We start from the raw sequence: 11,755 nt of genomic DNA, 5'->3' as shown, positions 1-11,755 counted from the left end.
CAACGAGCATGGAAAGAAGCCAAACACTTTAAGGGGCCCATGGCCTCCGAATGTCTTAATAAGATATCAATCTGATTAACAGCTTAATCTACATCATATATGTTTAATCAATACCATCTACATTGCATGTCACCGAAATCCTAAAAGACGTGCAATTGATTCTTGCGCATTAAACAATGATAAAGTTGATATCTCATGGACAAAACACAATTACATCGATACAACGATAAAGTTGATATCTCATGGACAAAACACAATTACATCGATACAACTACATCGATACAACGATAAAGTTGATATCTCACGGATAAAACATAATTACATCGATACAACGATAAAGTTGATATCTCATGGACTTAACTAAATTACAACGATAACATAGATTGGTAGCTAACAATTACAATTAACTAAATTACAAAATATAATACACAAAGAATTTACACAAACTACATTACTATTACTCTTAACTAATTATGCCAGTGCTGTGACATGCACACGTCGGTCGAGTGGTCTTGTTCTTGAGAACCTAGCCATGCAGCTAGCTGCCCACTGCCTCAATGGTCGTCAGCAGCACTGCCATTACCATTACCCATACCAGTCAGAAAAGTTCAACCATCCAAAACATTAGGCAGCAGTAACCATGGCTTTTGCTCTTTTTCAGATCATACTTACAAATACAACAATTCATTCTTTAAATTTTAATAATGTGACATGTCTTCTTAGTTGCCATTATAAATTTCCCTAATATTCCGATAAAATATAATTGAAGATTGATATACCGATAAAATATAATTGAAGATTGACAAATTGAAGATTGACAAATTGAAATAAGAGTAAGATTCTCTCCGCTATTTTCTTCTCCGATCTCCTCCTATTTGAAAGCTTATGACTGAGGAAAGTAAGAGAGAAGGGGACTGAATGGGAGGGAATTTGAAGCGAAGAATCCTACTCGATTTGAAAAATGATCAATTCAGCCATTGAAATTTGAAAAAGTGATCATTTTAGCCAGTTTTTCGACATTAATGGATATCACGCACAGTAATAGCACCGATTAAAGCCATAAACATTGAACCATTGAAGCTGTTTCATCGGATTAAAATCACAAAACGATGGCGGAAAGGCCAAAAAAAGTACAAACACAGATGACTAGCTCATAACCTCAATCATAGACATTCACGATAGTTTTATGAGGCTAATTAATCCGTGCAAGCACAAAAGAAGATGAAGGAGCTAATTAAGCTAGTAGCTAAAGTATGATTAATTAATTTTAATAAATGATTAATATTATCATTACTTGCGTCTTGCTAAATCCTCGGCGATCTGAGCGAGAGACTGCAAGTTGCAGCGAACAATGGTGTCCACGAACGTACACGTATCATCCTTTGTGTTCCCGAGCGGCACGTCGACAACGTACGACTCCACCACCACCGTCCCGCCGCCCGCGCACGACGATGGGTGTAGTGTCGTCACCGACCTGTAGTTCGACAGCCGGTGGTCCCCGCCCACCATGCTGAAGCTGATGACATGGCTTTCGTCGTCAAGGATCTCCAGCCTCTCCGTGCTGCTGTTCGCCGGCAGCCCCGATATCACCTGCACCTCCCGCAGCGTCCCAACGTCGCCGCCGCCCTCGATGACGTGGCAGCTCTTGACGAAGTGTTTGTACGCCTGCGGGTTGTCGAAGCGCCGCACCACCGACCACACGGTGGACACGGGCGCAGCGATCTCCTGAGTCACGGCGGAGCAGCACTGGTTGGGCCCCACCGCGTGCGTGTGGTACCGCGCCACGGCTTCCGGTACTGTGGCCCGCTTCTTACCGTTGTTATTACTATTGTTGTTGAGTAGCAGTGCAGCAGATCCTCCTTCTCTTTGGCTTTGGTACTGCGACGACGCCGTGTTCGATGTAGCCGAGGTGGCGGTGTGGATACGGTGGATCAAGACTGATGATTTGGGCGGGTTGGGAGGCATTTGAGTAATTTCACTCTGGAGCAGATTTAAAGTGGTATAGCTTTTTGGGTTTTGGGTATATGTTGTAAATTTGGAGAGCTGCTTCTGCTTTAGAGGGAGGCTCTCTGCCTTGCTCTGCTCTGGCTTCCGGTGAGATCTTAATTCTTAAGGACTCCCTCTTTCTCTCTCTATCACGCACAAACAGAGAGATGAGTTGGTTGCAAATTTCAAAGCCAAGAATTAGTGAATATAAAATTGGAGAAAGTTCATGTGGGGGATTATAATTTATAAAATAGAAACAAGTTGGTCCTAGAAGCCAAAAAGGAAAAGGAATAAATAAAGGAAAAAATAAACGCAAGTTGATCGGGTTGAAATTAGGCTGTGCAATCTGCACTTTTTTTTTTTTTTTTTTTAAATCTGTCATATATCTTGCGTTAATTATTATCTTTTAATTTTTTTCGAACCATTTGATTTGAAGGTTAAAAATTAAAATAATATGTAAAAAGTAAAATAAGATGTGTAAATAGCGTCACTATAATATTAACCTAAAGTAATACTAGATAGATCAAAATTTTAAATTATATTTATAAATCATATGATATATCATCCATAAAATATAAATATGTTAATTAATATATACATAATATTTTAAATATCAACAAATACTTCGTATAGTTTGCAATATCATTTAAATAAATAATTTTTCTAACGGTACTCGGTTTTCGTAACAGTCATGTACTTTTTTCTTTTAATAAATAAACCACACAAGTTGATGGTTACAAGTTGACCCTCCTAAAAAAGAACGCGGGGATTTAATTATGTTATCATGTCATTTAACTATCATTACCAACTCATGATCTGATTAATTTAAGGTTCCATTTGGTACGCAGACATGGCGAAACGGAATGAAATGGAACGGAACGAAGGTTTCGTGTTATAATTTTTATTTTAAAATTTTTTACTTTTGTGTTCCACGGGGTGGAACGAGTTGCTCTAGAGGGAGGTGGAACGAAAATTTAACCAAAATTCGTTCTATAGGATAGTGCGTCCCATTATCTTTAACGCATCAAACGTGGAATGAGCGCGTTCCGTTCCACTTCGTTCCATCCCATTCCACGTACCAAACGGCACCTTAGGATTTATTATAGTTAAAATTTATAAGGTTGTTGGAGAGATGTTTAGAGTGTCGGGAACATAATCTAGTACAACAATGTAATAATATAATTAGTAAGAAATTTAAAAAATAATTTTTCAACTAATAGTATTATGACATTTGATGCATTAAACCTTGTTCCCGGCACACTTAAGTTTTTCTCAAAGTTGTTGGGCCTCACAACTTCGCCTTCAAGATTGGCACGCTCTAACAATAAGAACATGTTTACTTAATAGAAATTGAAAAGTGAAAAATAAGAAAATTTAGAAACAGAGAAAGTACTAAAAAAAAAAATTGAATCAACTAGCTTCATAGTTGCTCTGATTCCTGAAATTTAGGTATTTGATAATGAATATTAAGGGGAGCTTATTTTTGTTTTTTGTTTTGTTTTTTTTTTTTGAGAAAAGGAGGGGAGCTAATATTAAGGAGAGTTTATAAGTGAATTGATTCTCAAACATATTTTTCTCATACTTATAAGATCGACTATTCTCTTTATCAGTTTAGTTCACTGTTTTGAAATATCAAATTGTGGATTGTTATGTACAAACTATATTATTTTTATTGTGGATGTTTTTATAAACGCACACATAGTTAAAGTCAGAAATCAAAATAATTTAAATAACCAAGTGCTATTGTATACAAGAACAATTTGGAATCAAAATAATTTTAATACTCATTTCATTCAAAAAAGCTATGAACTGAAATGAAGGAAAATTATTTCAATACTCATCTTTTTTCCTTCTGCATACCGTATTAATTTCATCTCTTATTTTTTCCTCTGAATTATTCAATACAGATGCTAAAAATAAAAATAAAAACGTGTAAAATAAAAAGTGTGTGAAAATCCTTTACCTCTTGCAAATATCGCATCACAAAGCATATAGAGATGATTTATTAAGCAAGAAATTGGTCACGGAGATGGGACTCAAGTCCCACTCTCACATGCAACAGAAGCTTCATCATATATGACATTTTTGCATGGTGGTGTTTGTCTCAAGTGCTAAGAACATGAGGGTCCATAGGGTACCGGCCGGACCACCGGTTGGTGCGACAGAGTTTGCTTCAATTTGATGGAATTGGACCATATATAATTCAAATTCATGACTGCCGGTGGTCCTTTGGATGGAAACTCCACAACCCTAACGAAATTAGAAGCTTTACAGTGCAAAACCCTAATCTCGGTTAGTTTATACGACATAAGCCAATATGGCGTTTTGGTCATTGCATATATATCTAATATTTACCAACTTATTTAGAATGCGATCACCAATTTGAATTTGCCTAATGCCAAATTGGGATCAAGTTGCAAGAAGCCACAGCCCACAGGGATAGGATAAGCATTTACTCAGTCCCAGACCCCGATTCTGAGCGTGAAGACAAAGGTTGAGAAATAAAAACTTGGACCAAACTGATCACCAAACCCTTTCATCCTTCGTCCCTTTCTTATTAAATATACTCATATTCGTGTTAGCCAGCGTTTACTCTTCCACTCCATGCTTGTTCGTATTGAAACCCGTTTTTTCCAAGCACTTGGAGCCAAAGTTTTATAGATATTAGTAAGTGCGACAGTCATTTCCTCAAGTACGTAGTGCGTCTTATTCATTTATGAATAATAATATAAGTGGATAATATGAGTTGTTATATGATCAAATAAGATATAGTAGGTGCAGGATTTTGTTTTATTATTTATACTAAATGGGTGGGGGAGTAAGCTAAGTCTTATAATGAGCTAACAATAAGATGGTTCAAATTCATCTTTTCACTAGAATCGAACCTAAGCTCTCTCACTTACAAGTGAAGATAGATACCACTAGCTAAACCATAGTACTAAGTGGCGGATTTCGTAAGATAGATACCACTAGCTAAACCATAGTACTAAGTGGCGGATTTCGTTTTATTAAAAACAAAAACAAAAAATACATCGAACCATCGTAGGATATATATGTATTCACTATATTATAGGACTTCTATTCATAATTGTTTCTCTCTTTTTTCTCTAAAATATGACATTAATATATATGGTAAATATGTGATCCCTAACTTTATCGTCTTGTTATTTTACGTACACTGAGGCTGAAACAGGTTCTCCACTAAAAAGGAGCTCGATGCATAAGCCATTAATTACAACATGATTATATTAATATTCCCACGTGACTGTGTATTGGACTACACATGACAGTTTCTCCAACTTTGAATCTCTTTAAGATAGACGAAGTACACAAAATATGTAAATTTGTATGTGCCAGTGTGTTCTTCTCGAGTTCGATATATATCTTTCAACTAAAGTACTTGAACCACTTGGTTTCTTCTTTTCAAAATACTAATCAAATTGCTTTATTCAATCTTTGCTTCTTGATTTCTCTTCTGGATTGATTCCATTCTTCTAAAAGCATTGCTTTCCTTCCACTTGACATTTAAAAACATACCTAATATATTGTGGTCGTTAGCTATCTTATTCTAGTTTCAAACTTCTGGCATCACCTCATCCTCCTATCTCGACTCCCCAATCCCATCACCCGATCCCTTCCTTCTCGAATCTACACAAGGAATACAACTATCAACCACCATGCCCAGCCACAATACTACCTAAACCCCCCCATGACATCGAATCTGGAACAACGAAGTTTGTTTTTATTTTAGTTTTACATTTCTTTTCAATTGGTAGCTTTTAAGTTTCATTTTTTAATGAAATAAAGTATGATTTATTAAGGGTTAGATTTGGTATATTTGCAAAGATAGTGGAGTATCCAAAGAAACTAAAAACTAAAACATGGGCGGCCAATAAAGTTATGTTTATAAAAAAATAAAATAAAATAAGACATGTACTAGTACAATTGGTACAATTGAAATAATATTATAAAGTGCACAAGTGGTTACAAATTGTGCGAACACTGAGCTAAAATGTAGTTGGATATCTATAGAAATATATAAACAAAAGCATTGGGTTTGATACAAGTTGTTAAACCTTTTCATAAATACGTTGAATAAAGAGAGTGGGAAAATTCTAAATATCAAAGGAAGAGAGGGAACGAGCAGGGGGAAGGTTTCGGTGCACTGTGCGCGATGTAGGTTGATGACGAGTGGCAATGAGTAAGCATGCATGCACAACGGACACAGCAGCACCGAGATCAAGTCTATATGCATGCATGCATTGGAACAACGTACGTGACGTTCTCGATGTATGTATATCCCATGTGACATGCGACAGCTATAGAACTGCTAACTTGTCATCGTCCTCTTGCTCGTTTCGTTTCCTATTAATAGGGCAGTGACCCTTTAGAAACAAAGAAAAGCCAATTAGCTTTATAGATATTGTTTTAAAGGTCTCAAAGGATCATACGTTAACATGGTGCAACATTTTTTTTATATTCAGGTTTTAAAAAACGACGCAAAACCAAAAAAGTTTTGAATCTCAACGAATAAGTTCAAATACTTTTACACTACTTACCTCTCAAACCGTAGTTCCAATTGAGTTAATTGCCGGATGGAGTTGTTTTAGTTTCTACAAATGACCAATTTGGAAAGTAAAAGCTAGCTTTTTCAAGATAATAAAGGAATAAAGATGCGGACCAATATTATAGTAGATAAGAGTGTTGGGTTTTGACACACCCCGACCGAGATCAGGGCGTGCTGGCCATCACGCAGAGGTGACGTAACCATGTGCACAGTGCGGAAGCTAATAAAACAATAATAGAAGAAGTACGAATAAATAAAAACTAGCATACATAAGGTAATAGTAATAAGTGCTAGCGTAAGTGAGACACAAGTTCAGAGCATAAGCCTAAAGCAGTCCAACTAAAAAGACGCGACAACAGTACACCCGAAGGTGGCCCTACGCTGGTGATCGTCTGTTAGAAATGCCGGGAAAGCCCTCTGGGAAACCACCAAACCTGCTAAGTAGCTAGAACCTGGAGGGGCGTAAAACAAAAGCGTGAGTGGGCAAAAACAAAGCTTTTCGAAAACCATTTAACAAATAAGTTCTAACCCCTCGCCGTAAAACCTGTATACTTCCCAGAAAATAAACATACGTACATATATATATATACCAATCATGCTTAAGGATATGCCATGTCAAATCTCACAATGAAATGCAAGTGCTTAGGTGAAAATCATATCAATAACATATAGTCTGGCAGCCGGAGTCACCTAACATGACCTGTACGGCTGCATCTAGAGCTCAAATCTCAATCACAACAACTAACTAAACCTGCCCACGAGTCGGAACCACCTAAAGTGGTCTGTACGACAGGCCTGGGTGTAATACATATAAACGCTCTAGTGCTACGATCACGTGAAGGCTGTGCGAATAATCGCGGGTCACCTACGAGTCGGAACCACCTAAAGTGGTCTGTACGACAGGACTGTGCACCTAACTTGGATCCAAGCTGAGCGTGTGGTGCGGGAGGTGAACAACACGTGAAGGACTGTGCCCTACTCTGGGCGGGAGCACTAACATCGGGGGTGCAGGTTATGAGCTCTCTAAGCATCTCGAATCACTACTGAATGTAAACATGAATAACACTTACCTGGCACTTACCTGTGCGTCCGCAGCACCCAATATGCATATGTATATATACACAACTAATAATGCAACTAACGATGCATAAATAACGATAATCTAATGCATGGCATATGGCAAATAACAATTCAAATCAATTTTTGGGAAAATATAAGTATATAGGTATATACGGAAAACCAAAAGCCCAGTCACTGGTAAGTGGAAGGGTCGTAACCCCCCTGCCTCGAGTGACCACGCTCGTCCTCGGGACACGTCTCACCTATATGCGAAATAACTATAAAAACGTTAATTTTAAAGCACATAACCAAACTTTAGAAATAACTTCTCATACAATGCTCAAATGGGGTGTATGAATACACCAACGTGATCTACTCAACCTCAGGAACATCCCCATATTTTTAAAATAATTTTCCACCGCCACACGCGCCCCCACGCGCCGGCCAAGGCACGGCCACACGCGCCGGCCAAGGCACGGCCACACGCGCCGGCCACGCGCAGGCACGTGCCTGGCACGCTGACGGCGTCAACTGACGCCGTAGGGAATATTTCGTCAGATTTAACAGATTCTGTCAACAGCGTCAGGAATATTCCGTCAGACTTGACGGAATATTCTGTCGTCTTCTCCGGCGAGCCTCTGGCTCCATCGTCGGCGCCGGAAAATCGCGAAAACTTTAAAACGTCCTAACTCCTTCGTTTTTCAACCAAATTTCACAAAATTGGTACCAAAATGAAGCTTAGAACTAGAGGAACACAATCATACCACTTTCAAGTGCTAAAAACCACGAAATCTCACCTGGAAAATCAACCCAACTCCAGCCAACTTCGAAACTAGTGATCCCGACGTCCAAAACCATCAAACGAACCACCCCGAGCCTCCTAGGGACCTCACCAAGCTATCTACAAGCTTGAAATTCCCTAAAACGTGAGAAATCACGTGTGCATGAACAGTACCTCAAATCGGACATCGTGTAATCGACGTGAAAACGAAGGTGTTCTTACCTGAAATGGGCATGGTTGGACTCCTACAAGCCTCACGAGTCTGAATATGTGCTTGGTTTCTTCGATCTGTGGAGGTTTGATAGGTTTATGGGTGTGTCCGTACGTTTCAATGGAAATGGGAAAGGAATGGGAACTCGGGACAGGTGCAGGGAAACAGGAGGAAAGGTTGTGGTGTGTGGGAGTATGTGTGTGGCTCAAAACATGCCAACAAAACCCAAAAACAACTACAAAACATGGAGAAAACGCACTAGGGGCAAAACGGTCTTTTCACGCGTACATTTTAACATTCCCGGGACGGGCTGTCACAGGTTTTCACCAATACGTCTGGATTCAAAATTCTCTCATCTTTTAAATTATTTTAATAGTTTTGAACTTTCCTCTCCTGTTAATAATTAATAGCTTTTTAAAATAAAATAAAAAATGAGACAACAGGTGGCAAGATGGTTATCCATGGTTATTGGTTAATAATTAATAATTAAAAAAAAACACATTTTATAACCAAAAAAAAAAAAGATATTAAAGGCAATAAATAACGAGAGAGAATCCCCACCGGATCCTCTTTGTGAGAATCTCAGAGATCCTTTAAACATCGTGCGGTCATGAATCATTATAAATTTTTTTATTTAAAATTAAATATAAATAATACTTGATAAAAACTGACTACTTAATACACAATAAACAAATATAATTTAAGAATATTGAGAATTCTCAAAAAGAATATCCGACGCGAATCTCCTGTAAATAACAACAAACGAAGGTCGTTTTATTTCACGACAATGCGCGGTCAAGAGCGAAATCCGACCCGACAGTTCACACGCATGTGTGTAAAAAAAAAGAAAAAAGAAAAAAGAAAAATTTGAAAACGAGTTAGCGTGCCAACAAAGGGAGAGAGAAAATTCAACGAGTGGATGGCGGGTCGACTCATCATCGTTGAAAATTTCCCCCAAAATTGGACGGACAGTTAGGGATGGGAGATAATTTCTGAGAAAGCTTCAGAGCCAAGGCACAGAAAAAAGAGAGGGAGAGAGCCAGAGATCTTCTTCTCTCTCTAACATTCTGAACGGTTTTCTTCTAGAGAGAGAAAGAGAGAGAAGGCAATTCGCATGGATCAGATTTTGAACAAGGCGGGATCCTACTGGTTCAACCAGAAGGCCACCAAGGAGCTCGGCTCCGTCGGTGATGACCTCAACGTACCTTTCTCCCTCTCTCCCTCACTCTATCTGTGGATCTCAATTTAATTTAATTATGTTATTCAATTAATCATTTTATTCTGACTTGGGATCCAATTAGGGTTTTTTTGGGTTCATGATGATTTTGGTTCCCAAAGTTGATTTCTTTACAGGATCTGAATTTTCTGTGTGGAACCCACTTTCGTAATCGTATTTAGGTTAATTTTTCATTAAAATGTTGTTTTGTTAAACCTGAATGATGATTGATTCGATATGTTAATTGTCAAGATTAATACTTTTCCAAATTTGGGTTTTTTTGTTTTGTTTTTGGTTTTATGACGTTCTTTTCGCTAACATTGTTTGTCTGATGATTAGTCATTGCAAAACAGTGTTGAAGGAGGAGCCAAATGGTTGGTTAATAAATTCAAAGGTTAGTTTTCTCTGCTGGCTCTGTTTACTTGCATTGCCTGTTAAATTAACCCCTCGCATAATGTTGTTATATGACTGATTTTACGAGTCGTAAAGTTCGGACATTGTAGTTGTATTAATTCATGGGGTTAATATGTAATACGTCTAAGTAGTGCAATTAAAAGTGAGTGAGCGTTCGCGGATTCTGGCCAGAGTATGGGTGTGCCAGTGCTGTAGAGCGCGTTGTGGTTGAGGGTATGTTTGAGATGATATGTTCCTTAATCTTAATGATGCTGGGTGGATATGAGTATATTCGTACGACCCTTTTCCTATGGCTTTAACTTGCTCGACTCTCAAAAACGTCGTATGTGGAGTTCAAGCAAGTAACTTGCTGTTGGGGTTTCTTGAAATATAAGTTGTATTTGTGCTGGCCTGGAGGGCGGAATGGTGCCTCCAAGGTCTAGGTTTTGGATTATATAAACTGCTATCCTCAGGGGTGGACTAGTACTATATTCGTTCGCTCATTTTTTGTGCGACAGAGTCATTACTGGTGTAGTAAATTGAAAAGAATTGATTAGGTTTTTTAATCCTCGTGTAGGTCTCTGTTACTTTGATAAATCTTCATAACAATATAAGCAACCTTCTCAGGGAAAATGCAAAAGCCGTTGCCTGAGCTTCTAAAGGATTTTGACATGGCAATAGGAATCTTTCCTCGTGATGCTACCAACTATGAGTTTAATGAGGAGACTGGGAAACTTACTGTCTACATACCGACTGTGTGTGAAGTGGGCTACAGAGATTCGACTGTTTTGCGTTTTTTCACCATTGTAACTGGATATTTGAAGAAGGGAAGGCTAGAAGATATACAGGGGATGAAGACAAAGGTGCTTATATGGGTAAATGTGTCATGCATCACATCGGAGGGATCGAAGCTCCATTTCACAGCTGGGTTGAAGAGAACCAGGAGTAGAGAGGCTTATGAGGTTCAAAGAGACGGAATTACTGTCGAGAAGTTTTAACAAGGGTCAGAATGCTCATCAGTTTTTATTGTGTAATTTAGATTGTAGAGCTTTTGGACAATTTGGCCTGTACGAATTCTGGCTTAATCAACTCATGTTTGTTTCCTGTGGACTTCGAACGGTTTGATGCAGTTAATATTTCTTCTTCTCCATGGTTGTAGAAAATTACTGTGTTTTATATATCAAATTGGGCATTTTGCTTCCATCATATCGACTTTAAAATCACTTGTGTACCTCTCTCAGACATATTAACTAAAAGGAAATTTTTTTGAAATGTTGTATGAACGTGTGCACTTTTTTTTAATTTGTCATAGAAACTAAAATTTTAAGTAATTTGTCAAAATAACTGTCCGAAATCGTCAATTTGTCATCTCACCCCAACCTCGTAAAGTTTTCCATCCAAATAAGTCATATGCAAGGCATATGGCTTGTGTTCAAATTTATTTCTGTCATTTAAGATCTTTTTACAAGTTTTTTACTTTTCTTTAGTAAAACCCTTAAATTTTGTGTTCAAGGGTATTCATGCGGATCGTTGTGTTCGAGT

The 11,755-nt window shown here is 38.1% G+C and overlaps 2 protein-coding genes across 2 annotated transcripts; one reads left to right on the top strand and one right to left on the bottom strand.

The window, feature by feature from the left end:
- Positions 1 to 306: 306 nt before the first annotated feature.
- Positions 307 to 2,190, bottom strand: LOC103965099 (abscisic acid receptor PYL4). The gene is made up of 2 exons (XM_009378119.3): positions 1,295 to 2,190; positions 307 to 573 (listed from the first exon to the last, which is right to left on the bottom strand). Exons 1-2 carry the CDS (start codon positions 1,963 to 1,965, stop codon positions 555 to 557), a joined length of 690 nt encoding a protein of 229 aa, XP_009376394.2. The 5' UTR covers positions 1,966 to 2,190; the 3' UTR covers positions 307 to 554.
- Positions 2,191 to 9,508: 7,318 nt separating this feature from the next.
- LOC103965100 (uncharacterized protein At5g01610) lies at positions 9,509 to 11,416 on the top strand. Its single transcript, XM_009378120.3, has 3 exons — positions 9,509 to 9,805; positions 10,160 to 10,214; positions 10,841 to 11,416. Exons 1-3 carry the CDS (start codon positions 9,719 to 9,721, stop codon positions 11,209 to 11,211), a joined length of 513 nt encoding a protein of 170 aa, XP_009376395.1. The 5' UTR covers positions 9,509 to 9,718; the 3' UTR covers positions 11,212 to 11,416.
- The last annotated feature ends 339 nt before the right edge of the window (positions 11,417 to 11,755 follow it).

The sequence above is a fragment of a genome, unplaced genomic scaffold (assembly GCF_019419815.1).
Source record: "Pyrus x bretschneideri cultivar Hongxiangsu unplaced genomic scaffold, Pyrus_bretschneideri_v1 Contig11, whole genome shotgun sequence".
In the NCBI taxonomy this organism is placed as follows: Eukaryota; Viridiplantae; Streptophyta; class Magnoliopsida; order Rosales; family Rosaceae; genus Pyrus; species Pyrus x bretschneideri.
The sequence above is the reverse complement of the archived record's forward strand: the minus strand, read 5'-3'. Positions and strand labels throughout refer to the sequence as shown.